At 43.6% G+C, this 19,043-nt stretch overlaps 1 protein-coding gene across 1 annotated transcript in view; it reads left to right on the top strand.

Annotated features, from left to right (window-relative positions):
* Positions 1-19,043, top strand: part of garnl3 (GTPase activating Rap/RanGAP domain like 3) — a 403,971-nt gene that overhangs the window by 212,783 nt on the left and 172,145 nt on the right. Inside the window, exon 5 of the mRNA XM_072240887.1 lies at positions 15,595-15,713. Coding sequence (XP_072096988.1) covers positions 15,595-15,713 — 119 coding nt within the window. The remainder of the gene's footprint in view (positions 1-15,594; positions 15,714-19,043) is intronic.

The following is a 19,043-nucleotide window of genomic DNA, read 5'->3' as shown; positions in this document are numbered from 1 at the left end:
GATCCTCATTGAGCACTGCAGTGCAGAAAACTGCACTTCGGCCCATCTAGTTCATGCTAGCCCAGCCTTCTGCCCAGTCCCATCTATCGGCGACTCATTAAAACGGGTGCATTGCAATTGAATGTGGACCGGTGAAAAACAGGGACCATTGAAGAGATAGAATTAGAAGTCAAAGTCAAATTCAAGTTTATGGTCATGTGCATAAGTACATGTATGCATAGATGCAATGAGAAACTTCCTTGCAACGGCATCACAGTATGTAACATCTGATACACAACATTCACAAGAAAAACATCCATTACAGATAAAATATACAATATTAAACAAGAAAGAACACAGAACCAAAAAAAGAGCCTGCAGTACTACAAAGTGGCCATAATGTTCCCATACGGAGGTAGTGATTAAGGTTGTACAGGTGGTGCAACTTCAGACTTCAGACTTCTGTATCTCCTGCACAATGGTAGCTGTAAAAAGATGGCATGGCTGGGGTGGTGGGGATCTTCATGATAATGTTGGATTCTTGAGGTGGTGATCTTATTAGGTACACCTGTGCAGATGCTCGTTAAGCAAATACCTAATCAGCCAATCATGTGTCAGCAACTCAGTGCAGAAAGCATGCAGGCATAGTCAAGAGGTTCAGTTGCGTTCAGACCAAATATCAGAACAGGGAAGAAATGTGATCTAAGTAAGTTTGACTGTGGAGTGATGGTTAGTGTCGGACAGGGTGGTTTGGGTGTCTCGGAAACTGCTGATCTCCTGGGATTTTCACACACGACACCCTCTAGAGTTTACAGAGAATGGTGCAAAGACCAAAATAAAACATCCAATGAGCGGCAGTTCTGTGGGTGAAAATGCCTTATTAATGAGAAAGATCAGAGGAGAATGGCCAGACTGTTTCAAGGTGACAGGAAGGTGATAGTAACTTAAGTGACCACGGGTTAAAACAGTGGTGTGCTGAAGAACACATCGAGCAGCTGAAGAGCACACTGGGTTCCACTCCCGTACCAAAGAAAGAGGCCATTGAGTGTATGTTATCAATGGAGGGGGAGGATGTGCCCAAGATGTATTAGGCTGAGTCCACCACTCTTTGCAGCTTCTGACAGTCAAAGGTTCATTTTAATATCAGGGTACTTGTACAGTATGCAACCTGAAATTCGTACTCTTCACAGACATCCATAAAATAAGAAACGTTGAAGCCCCTCCTCCCCCTCCCATTGCACAAGCAGCATCAGAAGTATCGACCATCCCCCCTCCCCTCTTGTGCCAGCAGAAGTGCTGACCCCCCCACCCACCATGCAAGCAACACCAGAAGCCCCAAAGACCCAAAGAGTCCTTGATCCAGCGTCCATCAAAATCCACAATCCACAAACCAGCACTTCGGTACCTCAGTCAGGCTGTCTCTCCCACTGTGAGAGAGGGAGGGCGCTCCTACAACAATGAGAGCTGATGTTACAATCATCTGCATTGCTATTCCAAGCCCCTTATCTTGAGGTTCGACAGACTTTCACTCTCCATCAAAAGAGAGAGAGAGAGGGGGGGAGGGAGGGAGGGAGGGAGGGATCACTCGAGTACAGGGGCCTTCCTCTGCTAGCGGCCAACGATCAGCAAAATCACCACCTGCAGATTCGGTGTTCCAGTCTCACACGACAGTTCAGTTGGCGAAATCAGTAAGGAACCAGGTCACCTACAGGGCTGCTCCCCACCTTTCAAACTCCCAGCCCTGAGGCTGCATGTCTTCCAGGCCGTTCCTAGAGATATCGAAGCGCTAGGCTGCACAGTCGGCTGTTCCTGCGCATCGTGAATTATATTGCTGGAGAAGAGCTGTATGTAACCAGGGTGCACCTGTGGAGACTTCATCCTTGTGAATTCATCACTTGACTGAGAGGTTCCCATTCTGGAGCACAAGGGACTGCAGCATCCCACTCTGATCATGGGGATGGGAGCATGAGGCTGTAGCAGGCAGCTGAAGCTTTCAAGACAGGAAGGGGAGTGAAGTAAAAACAGAAAATGAAGAATCACTCGGCAGGTCAGGCAGCATCTGTGGGCAATGAAGCAATTAATGTTTCAGCATGGAGACCTTTCAGAGAGTTGAGGAAAGGTAATTTCGAGTTCTAAGAAAGTAGAGGTGCCTTCTTTGTGATACTGCTGAGTGTTTCCAGCATTTCCTGTTCGTCCGAGTTACTCCATCTGCAGATCTCGTTTAAATTTGACAGAACTATTTCAGCTTGTCAGGGAATCCAGGACCAAGGGGAATAGCCTGAAAAACAAGAGACAAGATCACAGTCAGAGACTGTTCTACAGACAGAGGGCAGTTGAAATTTGGAACTCTCTTCCCATGACAGTGATTGATTGGAATAAATCTTTGTTGATGAAAGAGACACAGAGCTATATGGAGTTAGTCAGTAGATTGGTCTGGTCGCATTAAAAGGCTGAACAAGCGTGTTGAGTGAAATTATATTTTTTAAATTTAGATGTACAGTGCAGAATATGCCTTTCTGGCCATTTGAGCCATGCTGCCCAGCAACCCCCAACAACCCCCAATTTAACCCTAACGTAATCCCAGGACGACTTACAATGACTGATTAACCTAGTAACCAGTACGTCTTGGAAATGTGGGAGGAAACTGGAGCACCCGGACAAACCTCACACATTCCACGGGGAGGGTGTTCAAACCCCTTACAGATGGCGTCGGGATTGAACTCTGAACTTCAACACCCTGAGCTGTAGTAGTGTCGTGCTAACTGCTACGCTGCCGTGGTTCCTTGGCTCTTTCCCCATGTACTTAACCCAATGTGCACTTGCCACCACAGTGTTTAAAGTTGAACCAGACTGTGCTGCGGTAGGGTTGATGGTGAGGTGAATCACAGGGACAGAAACACTAGTCAGGATACCAGTCCTTTCATTAACCCTTTGCTGAAGTACATGTGTATGATGGCATTGGGTTAACCATTGGATAGGCCTTGGATACCATTGGGTAGACCATTGGAAACATTGAATCCATTGGATAGACCATTGGAAAGGTCTTGGTTTTGTTGTCTGCCCAATTCGATGACTTTTGCATTGGTTTATTATTGAGCTTTATAGAGGGATCAGAAGTGGAGAGAGTGAGCAACTTTAAGTTCCTGGGTGTCAACATCCAGGAGAATCTAGCCTGGACCCAACATATTGATGCAGCTACAAAGAATGCACAACAGCTATGTTTCATTAGGAGTTTGAGGAGATTTGGTATGTCACCTCAAACACTCACGAATTTCTATAGATGTACTATGGAAGCCATTTTAGTTGGCTGCGTCGCCGTCTGGTATTTGTGGGTGGTGTGGGGGGAGTGAGGCTACAAAGTAAACTGCAGAGAGTTGTAAACTTAGTCATCTCCGTCAAGGGCACTGGCCTCCGTGGTATCCAAGGCATCTTCAAGGAGCGATGTCTCAGAAAGGCAGCATCCATCATTAAGGACCCCCATCACCCAGGACACGCCTCTTCTCATTATTACCATCACGGAGGAGGTACAGAAGCCTGAAGGCACACAGTCAACAATTCTGGAACAGCTTCTGCCCCTCTGCCATCCGATTTCTGAATGGACACTGAACCCATTTAATATATGTATACTTACTGTAATTCAGGTAGTTTTTCTATATTGTCATATATTGCATTGTGCTACCACAAAGTTAACAAACTTCACAACAATGCCGGTGATATTAAAGCTGATTCTGATGTGCCAAAATACAGTGCAAAGATTTTGTTTGTGTGCCATCCAGAGGGCTATTTCCAAATGTAAGTACATCAAAGAGAAAACGGAATGCAGAATATAGTTACGGTTACCGAGAAAGTGCTCTGCAGGTAGTCTAATAAAGTGCTAGGGACTCTGCAAGATAGATTGGGAGATCAAGACCTTTTTATTCTCTGGCTGTCTCCCTCTATTTTTCAGTCCACATAAAGGATCTCGACCTGAATTAGCGACTGTCATTTTCCTCCCTGGTGCTACTTGACCCGCTGAGATTCGCTAGCATCCTGTGTGTTGCTTTGGGAAATGAAAAGTTCATATTTTAATGTACGAGAGGATGTTTCAACAGTCTGATAAATGCTCAAATTTGTAACTTTCAGATGCATACTTGACTGCTGGAAACCTAGAAAGGGTTAATGGCCACGAGGGAAGAAAATCTGTAAGAAAAACGAGACTGCCTTAGCCAAAAATAAAACATATTGAAGCTTCTTCTCCCTTGGAATTATCGCTGCATTAAATTACCATAAAATTCTTGGTCTGACTGAGACAGGAAGCAGAAAAAATATGGGGAAGACTCCTTTTATTGTGGACATAACCCAGCTGAAGCAGTTCTGTACTGCTCTTTAAGGACTGCAGCAACTGTATCACTGCAGAGTTTGTGCTTTTCTGTCAACACAGGTAATGTGAACAGACGGCATTGCAGTGACAGTGCGCCGCCGCACTGCTCTTCCCTGGACACCAGCCACACCAGCCAGTCACCGATCAGTGCCGGAGTCCTGCCTCCGATAACGTGAGGCTCGCACATCAGTTTCACCCAGCGACAGAGGAAAACTCTTTTACAGCAGGCATTACCCAAGCGCCAGCCGCAAGAGACCGATTAAACCAGGTTAATTAAAACAGGTGCCTGGTGCTGGAATAAGATGAGACTGAAGACTGTGATAATAGCAGTACCCCAGCATTAAACAAATGTACATCTAGCTTGTAAATACTTCCATGCTACAACTTTTGTGCCTATCTTGTAAATAAGAAGCATCTGAAAAACACACTAAAGTCTGCAGATGCTGGAAATCCAAAGCAGCGCACACAAAATGCTGGAGCAACCCAGCAGGTCAGGCAGCATCTACAGGAATGAATAGATAGTCGACATTTCGGGCCGAGACCCTTCTTCGGGACTGAGAAGGAAGGGGGAGGTGCCAGAATAAAAAGGTGCAGGAGAAGAGAAGGAGGCTAACTGGAAGGTGGCAGGTGAAGCCAGGTGGGTAGGAAAGGTCAAGGGCTAGAGAGGAAGGAATCCGATAGGAGAAAGGGGAGGAGGAGGGGACCCGGGGGGAGTGATCGGCAGATTCATTTCAAGTCGAGTTGATTGGTATGTTCACAGGTAAGGTGAGATACAGGTACAATGAAAAGCTTGCTTAGAGCAACATATAAGTATGGGCCACACACAGAAAATAGGTAAATTGTGCATAAATTATATATAAAATTATACCAAACATTGAAAAAAAATTCTTAGCAAACATGATCTCAGTGTGGAAGAAATACAAAGGCACAATTGAATACATGTCTATGGTAATGCACCAAGTGGTCCATTGTTTTCCATTGCTGAGGTAGGGTTGGGTTGTGCAGATCAGTTTACAAACCTGATGATTAAAGCAAAGTAGAACCATATAACATTGAACATTACAGGGCAGTACAGGCACTTTGTCATACAATGTTGTGCCAACCTTTAACCTATTCTAAGATCAATCTAAACTTTCCCTGCAACATAACCCTCCACGTTTCTATCATTCATGAGCCTGAACCTGTATTCACTGCTCCTGAAACTTTGGTAACCAACTTAACACTGGTACATGAGAATTTGCCACAGTCCCTGCACATTCAGCTCCATCCAGAGTACAGTCAGTATCATCTGCAACGCATGCAAAGTGCTGGAGGAACTCAGCAAATCAGGCAGCATCTGTGGAGAGGAATAAACAGTTGATGTTTTGAGCCCAGACTCTTCATCAGGGCTGGAAAGGAAGGGGGAAGAAGCCCGAATAAGAAGGTGGGGTGGAGGGGAAGGAATACAAGCTAGCAGGTGATAGGAGAGGGGGAAAATGGCTGCGTGGGGAAGAGGGGGGATGATGTAAGAAGCAGGGAGGTGATAGGTGGAAGAGGTAAAGGGCTGAAGAAGGAATCCAATAGGATAGCCATACTTTGCATGTGTTTAATATGCAAACACTGACAGATTTATCCACTTCTGACCCCCTATATGCTCTCCGAACTTCACTCCATAAGGCTTTGGAGAGAGGCTAGAAGATGGGGAGTGATAGATGATGTTGACCTCTGGCCCCCAAAGGCAATCAAACAAGTTTAGCAGCCTGACCGCTCTCTCACCTGGAGTTAGACAGTTCATTTTGAACCATTAATGACATTGTATCGGATGCACTTAAAATTTAAGTTACCAGTTGGAAATCTCCAACAAATAAACACTGTCAGAAAACCAGACCATTATGAACTTTATGAGAGAAGTTTGCAGGTTGATTTCATTATAAAATTGCATTCTCACTTAACGTAGATACAATAGCAGATCCCGTTAACAGAGTGGCCAGTAGCTGAGGGACAGAGAGTTGGGTTAACAGTTAGAATTATTAAAGATTGGAGAGGGCCTGTAACTCACTACGTGAAAGAACTTGGGTCAGGTGGGGTGCGGTGAGGAGTGTGGTTGGGTATCAAAAAACCTCAGCACATTTAGAGGATATTAGGATGAGAACATCAGATGCCAGAAGATGGGGAGAATGTTCTTTACACAGGTTAAAATGTCAGCACAACATTGGGGGCTGAAGGGCCTGTACTCTTCTATGTTATAAGAGAGAAGTTGACTCCAGTGCTGCCACATTCAGTCAATTAACGCAGAGCTTGGTTGAGGTCAATTAGAACATATTTGTTTTGGTTCCTCTGAGATGATTAAGCCTGAATAGTTACACTGCAAATGGGGGATTGCAACAGTAGGTTGAGCATTGTGAAATCTGTGAGGCAGGGAAATATTGCAGTATCCTGATCGTGATGTGCATTGTGCTCTGGGAGAAAGGTAATCAATATAACCTAAGAAAGTGTTGTCTGGTGGACAGGATTGGCAAGTGTAGCACTATCTAGACATCTGGGTCACTGGTGGAGAGGATGGACCAATGTAGAACTATCTAGTGGTAGCAAGGTTGGGCCAGTGTAGAATTACCTAGACATCAGAGTCACTGGTAGCGATGATGAGTCAGTATAGCACTACCTAGACCTCTGGATCACTAATTGTACACAGTATTTGGTGACCCACAGAGAACTTTCATTGTAGGTTGGTAGTACTCATAATCTATTTAGGACTATCAGTACATTACATTCATTCAGTGTAATGAATTTCAGAGGCAGAATACAGCAGAGTTCCACCAAAGACTTGAGGTTGACTTTGCCCAGTGTCCTGCTGTTACTGTGTATCAGAGTTCTCATAGAGTTATAGAGCACTACAGCACAGAAACAGGCCGTTCAGCCCATTTACTCCATACTGACCTCTTTTTCTGCCTAGTGCCATACATCTTCACCCGGACCAATGCCACTCCATACCCCTCCCCTTTCCAAACTTCTCTTAAATGCACCTATCCAAACTTCTGTAAAAGGTTAAAATGGAACCTGTATCTACCACCTCCACCAGCAGCTAGTTCCACACTCACTACCCACTGAGTGAAAAAGTTCCCCCTCAAGGAGTACTTAAATATTCCTTAAGTATTTCATCTTTCACCCTAAACCCGTGACTTCTAGTTCTAGTCTCATTGAACCTCAATGGAGAAGCCTGCTTCATTTGTCCTATCTATACTCCTCATAATTTTGTACACCTCTATAAGATCTCCCCTCACTCCTATGTTCCAGGAAATAAAGTCCTAACCTAATCAATATTTCCCTATAACTTAGGACCTCATGTCCTGAGAATATCTTTGTAAATTTTCTCTGCACTCTTTCAAGCTTATTGATATCTTTCCTGTAGGTTCGTGAACAGAACTGCACACGGTACTCAACTTCAGCCTCACCAATACCTTATACAACTTCTACATACTATTCCACTCCAATAGTCAAAACTCTGATCTATGAAGGCCAGTGTGCTGAAAACTCTCTTTACGATCCCATCTAACCATGACGCCACTCGCATTGCCATCCCATTTATGTGGGGTACAATGAGTGGCCAATAGTACAGAGCCAGCTTGTATAAGAATGGTGCTCTCTTCCCAGCTCTGTGCCAGCAAGAGATTTCTGTACTGTCGAACATGACATCCCCCACATCTAGTCAACTGTACATCCTGTACTGGTGTCTTTAGCTAACCAGGGAGGAAACCAGTCTTCTCAAGCCCTAGGAGAAAGAAGCAAAGGAGAAGAGATTAGCAGGTGATGATGCTTTCATCTCTCGGTATTTCATTCCTGGTTTAAGGATGACAACTGGTCCACATCTGGCATCTCCTTAAGTAAGTTCAACTTTAACTCATACTATTGAAATAATGCAAACTAAAGCAAATGGAATGTTGACCTTCATTTAGAAATATTGAATTTAAGAACAGGGAGGTTAGGAGGATAATGTAGACTTGCACAGCTGGAACTGGAGCAGACAGGTTGATAGTTTGAGAGTTGGTCCTCCCTTTCTGCCACTTACACAGGGCTTCTGATCTGATGCACGGACCCACAGTTCTCAACACCATCCCAAATGCCCCTTCTTCACTCATAGGTCAGTGGAGATGTTTCAGTTCTCCAAGGAGACTCTGAGTGTGACCTTGAACCCTTTTCCACTTGAAGACAACATACATGATCAATGGCAGGGTCATGGCTAAACTAGTTATAGGGAATGTGTTCATGCCCAGGACTTTGGTCTAAGAGCTCAGGCGGGACATTAGGTTCATTGTGCTCGCTGTCTCTTCTTGCTTGATGTTGAATGACAAAGTTTGCTGGACATTGCCACTTAGGCTAATGGGAACTCAGGAACTCCAACCTAAACATTTTGCAAACCCGTTGGCCTTGCTTGCATGTTTTGGCTTTGTATGAGAGCTGTCTCGTCAGGGTCTGGGATTAACATGTTGAGTATTTGGTAGGTGAGGCTCGTTTTGAAAGGAACTTGTTCTACCTTGCTGTGAAAGTTTCTTGTCAGTTGTCCCAGGAAACATCTCTGTGGAAGGCTGCTATCTGCTGAATTTCTGAGCTGATTGACAGGTTGCTGGCAGTTGTGCCTTTCTGGGGGCTACTAGTGACAGGAAGGCATTTGGTTCAGGGCAGTCAAGATGAAGGATGCCCCTTTGAATATAGGACATTTGGAAACCCAGCTCCTTGTACCCACACTTGTCTGATTATCCAATGTCAATGTTCATCAGATACTCTAGAACATAAAGGCTTGGGCTGCCCCTTGGCTCCATCCCTCCCCCTCCTGTCTTCTCCTACATTTCGAGTCTGTCCCCCCCCCACTTTCAAATCTCTTACTATCTCTTCTTTCTGTTAGTCCTGACGAAGGGTCTCGACCCGAAACACCAACTGTACTTCTTCCTATAGATGCTGCCTGGCCTGCTGTATTCACCAGCATTTTGTATGTGTTGCTTAAAGAGAAAAAAAAAGCTCCTTTCCTCCCTCCTACCCACCCACCCTCACACACAGATAGTCCTCCAACCCTAGGGCAGGCTCCAGACTTCCTTATTATTCCTTAACAATATTCACCTCACTTGTTATAGCCACGGGTGGTAGTGGGGATTAGCTCCCGCCAGCTATTAAATGCTCCCAACAGTGTGCATCTCAAACAGTCACTCCGGGCAGATGAGGCTCCTTGGCTGTGTTTGGCAGCTTATCTAGGAGAAGGAAAGCTCTGATCTCAAACTTCCCACTCATGGGGAAAGTTTCAGGAGTAAACCCTGAGGAAAAATCCGGAGCTGGAGTCCCTGAGGTAATCCTGCGTTGTTTAACGTGACTGGTAGTTACTGTGAGCAGGTGGGGCTCATTGGCTGTGTTTGGCAGCTTATCTAAGAGAGGGAAAACTCTGATCTCAAACCTCCCACTCATGGGGAAAGCTGCTGGCACTAAACTGTATGGGTCTCTCCTGTTCCTTTGGATTAATCAGCTGTGTGGAGAGGGCGAGCCTGCCACATGAACAACAGCTTGTGCTCAAAATCATACTGCCCTGGCTTGCGTATCACGTAGACAGCTAGGATGCAGCATCTGTGGTCGACCCTGACCAAAGGAGGGCCTCCTTCATCTGACTGGACTGTGAGATGTTTGTGTGCACAGAACAAGTTCAGCGGGAATGATTACTGATCTTTGTTCTATGCCCAGCTCTGGAGGGAAGAAGTTAAGCTAAAAAGGGATATGAGCGGGTATGTGTTTAGTTCCTTTCAGTGCTTTTCAGTGTCAGCACTGTTCCTTTGTACAGAAACTTTGAACCCTGGGCTCCAGCTTTGAATAGAATTGACCTGTTGAGCTGTTCCAGCATTTTTTGGTTTCTGTTTAAGATTTAAAGCTCCCGCAGTCTCTTTGCTTTTCCAAACAGAGGGGTAGTCAGCTTTGCGTGACTTGGTCGGACAAAAGAGAAACGGTTGGGGAAGATGGTGCAGCATGCAGCACCAGCCTGATCAGGATGTGGAGTCTCAGTCATCTGTATAATGAAGTGTAAAGCTCTGTGGGATAAGCAAGAAATTCACTTTGTATTACAAGAGCTTTCTACATCAAAAGGATTCTTCACGATCAGAAGCCTTTGAAACAAACTCTGTCTGTCGAGCATCTCAGTGTGGTTTGCTTTCATCGAGATAAAGGATTGATATGAATTCAATTTAATTAAAGCAGATTCTCAGAGCAGGTTGCTTGTTCCATACACTCACAATGTATAAGGGGTTTACCAGCACTGCAGAGAACCGTAGAAACTTAGGGCACAGAAGGAGGCTGTTCGGCCCACTGTGATCATGCTCTCCTTTTAAAATGTGAGCTACTTTAGTAGCACAGTAACTTTTCCAGCCAGTCTGCTAAGTTTAGAGGGAGCACAGGATATGGGCTCCAGTGGGTTTAAAAAGAAAATAGAATTTGGTGTCCTGGTGATTTTAGAGGGTGTGGCTGCCGATGCCCCAGTGAGTTCAAAGAGAATGCAGCAACCGATGCACTGATCTGATAATGCTTGAGGAGCATTTGACGGCTCTGGGCCTGTACTCCCTGGAGTTTAATAGAATGAAGGGGGATCTGATTGAAATCTGTTGAATATTGAAAGGCCCAGACAGAGTGGACATGCAGAGTATGTTTCCAATATCAAGTGAGTTTAGAGGTTACTGCCACAGAATACAAGGATGTCCCTTTAGAACATTGATGAGGAGGAATATCTTTAGCCAAAGGGTGGTGAATCTGTGGAATTTTTGTCATAGATGGTTGTGGAGGCCACGTCATTGGGTATTTTTAAAGTGGTCCTTGACTCGTAAGGGCGTTAGAGGTTACAGGGAGAGGGAAAATAAATCAGTCTTGACTGAATAGTGGAGCAGAGTCAATAGGCTAAATGGCCTAATTCTGCTCCTATGTTTTATGCTCTTATGGTCAATGAGATGGGAAAACTGGTGCAGGAATTACAACCAACAGGACAGTGAATTACCACAGTTTTACTGCACAAATGTCCACTTGTTGCAGGTATTTTGTCAGCTTGTAAGCAACTTAGTAAATGGGGACATAATGACGTAATATGGCAAGGCTTCTCAGAGAAAAACAGAAAAACCTCCAGATGTTAGAAATATAAAACAAAAATTGAAGACGATAGAAATATCTAGTAGGTCAGGTGTTTTAAAGCTTTATTTAAAACTGTTTCATCCCTGTGTTTACTTACTGCCCATTATGCCATTGGTGTTTAGGTCAGCAATGTATGTCCTCCATCTCTTGTCGGTATAGAAGGATTCCTCATCGCTGTTTCCGTAAGAATTGTTTTTTGACCAGTCAGGGTTGTCAGGCTTGTGTTGACCCCCAAACCTGGAGTATTAGTGGACCACTCTTAGCCTGGCCCCTTCCCTTTGACCTGTTTGGTGTGGGTGACCATAGCAAGACCCAAAGCACAAGGCCCTGTCTCCAGCCAACATAGGTCTCCGGGTTACTGAGGCACACAAGCCTCCAAACCCAACGACAAGATTGTGGTCCTCTTGGAGGCTTCCTATGCTGAATGAAGGAAAAACAACCTTAGTGCCAGAGACAACACTTACCCCAAGATCAATACTTTGAAGGTTGATTATGTGGCTGTTATCATGATGCTGTTTGTGAGAGCTTATTGCTTCCCTTACCAGAGCAATTGTGTTCACTTATATCGTAAAGTTGTGAAGGGGGACAGAGACCAGTCACTGTTATGCTTTGAACAAATACACATAACAAGCTTTCTCAAATGGCCAAGCAGTAATGAGTAGATAACCTGTTTTTCAGAAACAACTACAGTGTCTATGGGAGGAAGGGAATTGCCAGTGTTTCAGGTCATAACCCTATCGCATGATCTGACCCACAGCAATGACAGTTCATCCCCTCCGCCACACCCCACAGATGCTGCCCAACCAGCCGAGTAACTCCAGCAGATTGTATATTGCTCCAGACTCTTGTGTTTCTGGTTTGTACTTCGGTGATGATTTAAGGGTAAGTACTAGTAAGACACTGAGGATAGCTCTCTGTCCTTGTTCAACAATATACAAAGGGATAGGAAATAATGAAGAAAATGTGTAGCTCAGGTGGTTGATGGCTGGGTTGAATTGTTCTCCAATCTTAGCAAGGTACTTGCAAGTAAATTGCCAAGATCAGAGATCAACTCAACCCAACCATGCAAAGGTATAGTTTCCAACCCCTAAAACAGCTGACCTGAGTTTAACACTTTATCCAAAGAACCATACCTTCAACTATGCAATGGTGGACAATCACCTTTTTTTGGTCTCTGGACTGTAAGCCCTCAGTACTTCTGATGCAGAGAACTATCTTCTGAACAACATCTGCACGATTACTTCGAACAGCAAAGATTTGTTGTAGGTCCCAAGAATTGTCTAGCTACCCCAGGGCAGGGGCTGTGCCAGGCAACAGCCAATCATCAACGAGTATACTTAGCACCATTAGAATTCTTCTGGAAGGCGGCCGGTGATTTGCTCTCACTGTTCATAGTGGCCACGCAAGTTGTAATAACACCTCATTATCCTGCTGATAGGCTTATCATATTCATAGCATTCAGTTTTCATGGAACGTAGAGCATAGGACAGTACAACACATTTACAGGCCATTCAGCCAATGAATTTGTGCTGACCTCTTAACCTATTCCAAGATCAATCTAACTCTTCACTCCAATTAGCCCTACAATTTTTCTGTCATCTATGTGCCTATCTACGAGTTTCTTAAAAGTCCCTAATGTACCTGCCTCTACCACCACCCTGTGCTGTGTATTCCATTGTATATTTTCACTGGTGTACTGTATCCACCCCAGACATTCTCTCTTCTCCCCCTTCCCATCATGCAGAAGATCCATAAGCCTGAAAACACATACCAAAGGACAGTACCTTCAACTATACAGTGGTGGACCATCAGGAGAGCTTCTACACCACTGTTATACAACTATTGAATGGACCTCTAGTACATCAAGTTGGATTCTTAACCTCACAATCTACCTCAGTATGTTCTTGCTTCTTATTGTCTACCTGCACTGCACTCTCTCTTTTTCACATTATTCTGCTTTCTGTACGTATTATTTTACCTTGTTCTACCTCAATGCACTGTGTAATGATTTGGTAAATTTTCACTGTATCTTGGTACACTTGACAATAATTAATTTCAATTCCAATCTTTAATGATTATTCATATATTCAGGTTCATATATGAATAATTATGCCTAGATATGAATAATTACATAGAAACGTATAACCAGGTTCAATTTTGGATAGTTATTCACCTGTAGGTACAGGTTGGCATGATTATTCACAGCTGTGTTTACATTATTATTGATATCTTTTGGTCCAGATTTGAATAATTATTGTGGTAGACAGGTAATTGTCAGATCATTTAAGAACATTTGGATTATTTAACATCTGTTGGCACAAATTTGCATAATTTAATGCAAGTATCAATTTGCATGATTTTTCATCGGCAGACATTTGCATAATTATTCATATCAATTGGTAAATGTTCATAATTATTTACACATGTGCATAACCATTTATATGTGCACATACAGGTGGACATTTAGATTTACATAATGTCACTGTTTTATAGAGTTGCATGATGATTCACAACCTCGTGTCAGATGCATTATTGCACACTAGTTATGGAAGTGGAAGATAAATAAATGCACAGAATTGATGATAATTGATACGAGAAATGCATAATTTATTTATTACTTCATTCATGGGATGTAGCTGGAAATGCCGGGTTTTACTTCCATACTTTGAGGTCAGAATCACATTCCTGAGTGGAGTCTGCTGTCTGTATAACCCTGTTGGGATAATGGTGTGGGGGTTCCTTAGGGATTCATAGCCAGGGGAGGAAGTAGGGATAAGCTCCCAATACCTATTAAATGTTCCCAATACGTGGTGTGTGCCTCAAATAGCCTTTAACAACCAATTACAGCTCTAGGCCTTCACGTGTCGCTTATCTACAAAGCCACCTGCGATGCCACTGATGCCAAACTGGATCGGTCTCTCCTGTTCCTGTGAGTTCATCAGATGTGTGAAGAGGGGGTGCCTGATGCAGGGGCAACAGTTTAGTCTCCATATCATCACTGCCCTGGCTTGTGTTTGCCCCCAACTTAAACCCAAAACAGCTATACTATGTTCAGAGTTAAAAGTTCAAAGTGTAGGGTAATCATAACTGGTGGAAATGTGCGTAATTCACAACCACCAACATTGAGTCGGGGTTTCACTTTAAGAAGCTGGCCTGACGTGATGATGTAATTACGTAAAGGGTTTTTAGTGTGCTTTGAGTTCAGCTTTTTGGTGTCCAATAAATGAGTTGCTATGGCTTTTCTGAAATGTAAAATGCCTCTGGTATTTTATTTGTGAAAACCTAGAAAAGTAAATTATTAACAAAGTACAGATATCTCACTATGTACAACGTTCAGATTCATTTTCTTGTGGGCATACTCAATAAATCAATAGAATAATAACCATAACAGAATCAATGAACGTCTGCCCTACTTGGGCATTCAATCAAAGTGCAGAAGGCAACAAAATGTGCAAATACAAAAAGAAATAAATAATACAAATTAATAAGTAGGCAATAAATATTGAGAACATGAGATGAGGAGTCCTTGGTACTGAGTCCATTAGTTGGTGGAACACTTCAATGATCGGCCGAGTGAAGCTGAGTGAAGTTATCCCTTTGGTTCAAGAGCCTGATGGCTGAGGGGTGATAACTGTTCCTGAACCTGGTGCTGTGAGCCCAGAGGCTCCTGTACCTTCTTCCTGATGGCAGCAGCAAAATGGGAGCATGACCTGGCTGGTGGGGATCCTTGATGATGGATGCTGCTTTCCTGCAACAGCATTTTATGTAGGTGTGCTCGATGGTGGGGAGGGCTTTGCATGTGAGGGACTGGACCATATCCACTACTTTTATCTGAATTTTATGGAAAACCTTCTCAGTATCCACCCTGTCGGTTCTTGAACCAGCCTGCAGATCCCTAATCACTACCTCAGTAGAGTAAATGTATCCAGTTGCAGGCTGATGGGACTAGGCAAATTAAAAGGTTGGCATGGACTAGATGGGCCAAAGGGCCTGTTACTGTACTGTAGTGTTCTATGACTTCAATTTTGCTCTGATGGTTGAACATTACGGTACAATCTGAACTTGTTGGAATTGCGTCCTTGACTAGTTGGGTGTGCTTCTAATGTATTTTTCTTATCTTTTCCTCCTAGTTCATCAAAATTACGTAGGCACAGACACAGAAAAGAATCCTTTCTTTCTTTCGGTTGTGCTTTCCGATCAAAACAATCAACGTGTGCCACAGTACCGTGCTATTCTCTGGAAGAAAACAGTAAGTGTGTTGCTTGGCGCTGCCTCGTACAACGACGTTCAGCTCATTCAGAATTACGGAGCTACAGTAAATATCTTAACCACATAAAATGGTTGAGTGAGCTAGGGCTTTTCTCTTTGGAGAGAAGGAGGATGAGCACTGACTTGATAGACAGGATGATAAGGGGCATAGATAGAGTGGACAGCTAGAGACTGACTGGAGGAGGGGAATGGAACAGCATGCTGGAAATCCAAAGCAAATGCTAGAAACAGTAGGGTCTGGGGAAAGTCATTGTTTCAGGGCAAAGACCCTTTGTCAGAACTAGAAATCTAAATTTAGGAATGAGAGAAGATAGAGGCATAATTTCTGATTCATAAAAGTTTGTTAGAATTAGAATATTGCAAGGGATCAGGATTAGCCGGCTGCTGTAGTGGCATCAGCGCCAGACTTAGGAACGAAGGCTCACGCGTTCGAATCCAGCCGGCTCCCTTGCACGCTTTCCATCCATGCTGGGTTGAGCGTCGAGGTAACAACTCGGCCTCATAAAAATAAGAAAGCTTGCTAAAAAAACGCTGTCACAACGGCGTCCCAATGACTCCATTCAGAGTTAAGGGCTTTCTTCCTCTTCGTCTTCAAGGGATCAGGATGACAGCTAACGTGATTCCTGTGTTAATGAAAGAAGCAACATTTTGGGATGTATCAACTCACTTAATGTCAGCAGAAAGTATTCAATGTAGAGTACTACAGCATAGACACATGCCCTGCAGCTCATCTATTTAGTGCCTAGTCACATTGACTTGCGCTTGGACCTTATCCCTCCATACCCAATCCATCCATGTACCTTCTCTTAAGTGCTAAAATGAAACCCACATCCACCATTTCCACTGGCAGCTCGTTACTCACTCTCACCACTCTCTGAGTGAAGCAGTTCCCCCTCAAGATCCCCTTAAATATTTCACCTTTCACCCTTTACCTGTGACCTCTAGTTCTAGTCTCACCCTGCCTCAGTGGAGAATGCTTGCTTGCATTTACCCTATCTATATCCCTCATAATTTTGCAAACCTCTAACAAATCTCCCCTCATTCTCCTACACTCTAGGGAATTAAGTGTTCTAACCTCTTCAACCTTTCCCTATAAATCAGGTCATTAAGTCTCAAGAACATCCTTGTAAATTTTCTCAGCACTCTTTCAATCTTATTGAAATCTTTCCTCTAGGTGGGTGACAAGAGCTACACACAATACTGCAGATAAGCCTCACAATGTCCTACACAACTTCAACATGACATCCCAACTCCTGGACTCAATACTTTGATCTTTGAAGGCCAATGAGCCGAAAGCTCTCTTCATTTCTACTAATTTATTATGTATTTCTCACTCAAAATTGTATCAGAAAGAAATGTTTAGAAATCAAAAATGTCATAAAAACAAATAAATGTAAGTTGGAAAAAAGATGGTTTAATTGTCCATCCTGCTAAATTCACTGAATAAATTGCATTAGAGTTATTGTGATTATTTTTTATTTTCAAAAGTGTTTTGGTCTGATCCTTAGACACATAATAAAGTTCAAACAGACAATGGCAGGGAGATTGGTTACAAAATGGAACAGGTTACTCAGACAGACACGATATATGAAGCAATTCAGCTCAAGGATTACACCCAGCTCCGCTGGTGTTCACTGTTTCCGTAAACAGTTCCAATTGTGAATTGGTTGCACACTTCAAATTGCGGGGGTATAGTCAGCAAAGAAAACAATGTCAGAATCGATTATAGAATGTAAATTTCAATGTGGCAGAGTTGCCAAGTACTCCAAGAAAAAATAGATCCAGTTGTGGTTGAGAAGCAGAGGGATTTGTGGTTACAAGATAAACAATTCCTTAAAAGTGGTGACACAGGTGAATAAGATTGCAGGAAAAGCTGACCAGTCAGTGGGGTTAGAATGTTTCACACTAGTAACATATATATATAATGCTTCGTGGCCATGGACTGCCTTTTGTGAACTTCAGTTCTGAATGCTATTTACTTACTTTTATTGTTGGCATGATTTGCTTTTTTCCCTCTCTATACATTGGGGGGGGGGTCAGTGGTCTTTTTTTTAATGGGTTCTGTGGGTTTCTGTGTTTTGTGGAAGCCTGTAAAGATTGTTTACAATATACATACTTTACTAATAAATGAACTTGGAACTTTGATGCACTTCAGATGATTAAAGAGGTTTTAAGGTTAGACCTAACGGAATACAGAAGACAATTTCAGTGGCCACATAAAAACAGCCTAAACAGAGTGGATGTGGAGAGGGTGTTTCTAATAGTGGGGGAGTCTCAGACCAGAGAGCTAGGGCATCCCTTCAGAACAGAGAAGAGGAATTTCTTTAGCCAGAGAGTGATGAAGCTGTGGAATTTATTGCCACAGATGGCTCTGGAGCCCAAATCACTGGGTATATTGAAAGCAGAGATTGATAGCTTCTTGATTAGTAAGGGCAGGTTATGGGGAGAGGGCAAGCAAGAGGGAAAGTAAGTCAGCCATGGTTGAATGGTGAAACAAATGGCTTAATTCTGCTCCCATGTTTCATGGTCTTAGGTGTAAAACCGATTTAACTATTGGTACCAAAAAAGAGACGGATTGGATTGGCTGAGGGTGGCCTCTGTAGGAACAGGAAGGTTGACTAATAAACTAGTGCAACCCCTTAACTTTACAATGGCTTCTGATATTGAAGATGAAAAGAAGATGTTTTCAGTCCAGTGGGAGGTTGGAACTAGGAACCTCAAATATATGAGGCCCTTCGTTGGCTGGAGTTGACAACGGATGTTGTGTCAATAGACAATAGGTACAGGAGTAGGCCATTCAGCCCTTCGAGCCAGCACCGCCATTCACTGTGATCATGGCTGAACATCCACAATCAGTACCCTTTACCTGCCTTCTCCCCATATCCCTTGATTCCACTATCTTCAAGAGCTCTATCTAACTCTTTCTTGAAAGAATCCAGAGAATTGGCCTCCACTGCCTTCTGAGACAGAGCATTCCACAGAACCACAACCCTCTGTGTGAAAAAGTTTTTCCTGAACTCTGTTCTAAATGGTCTACCCCTTATTCTTAAACTGTGGCCTCTGGTTCTGGACTCAGTGTTCCAGCTGGCTACATGACACGCAAGCCAGGACAGTAGGACATGGACAGCAAGCCGTTGCCACTGTAGCAGGTACCCCTTCTTAACACAGCCGATGAATCCAAAGGAATAGTAGAGACCAATACAGTTTAGCGGCAGGAGTTGCCAGTCAGCATTGCACTCAACGTAGGGCTGCTTTAGGGACTCCAGCTCTGAATTTATTCCTGAAGCCTTCCCGATGAATGGGTAGAGCC

Source organism: Mobula birostris, chromosome 22 (assembly GCF_030028105.1).
Source record: "Mobula birostris isolate sMobBir1 chromosome 22, sMobBir1.hap1, whole genome shotgun sequence".
Taxonomy (NCBI): Eukaryota; Metazoa; Chordata; class Chondrichthyes; order Myliobatiformes; family Myliobatidae; genus Mobula; species Mobula birostris.
This window is presented reverse-complemented; position numbering and strand designations above follow the sequence as displayed.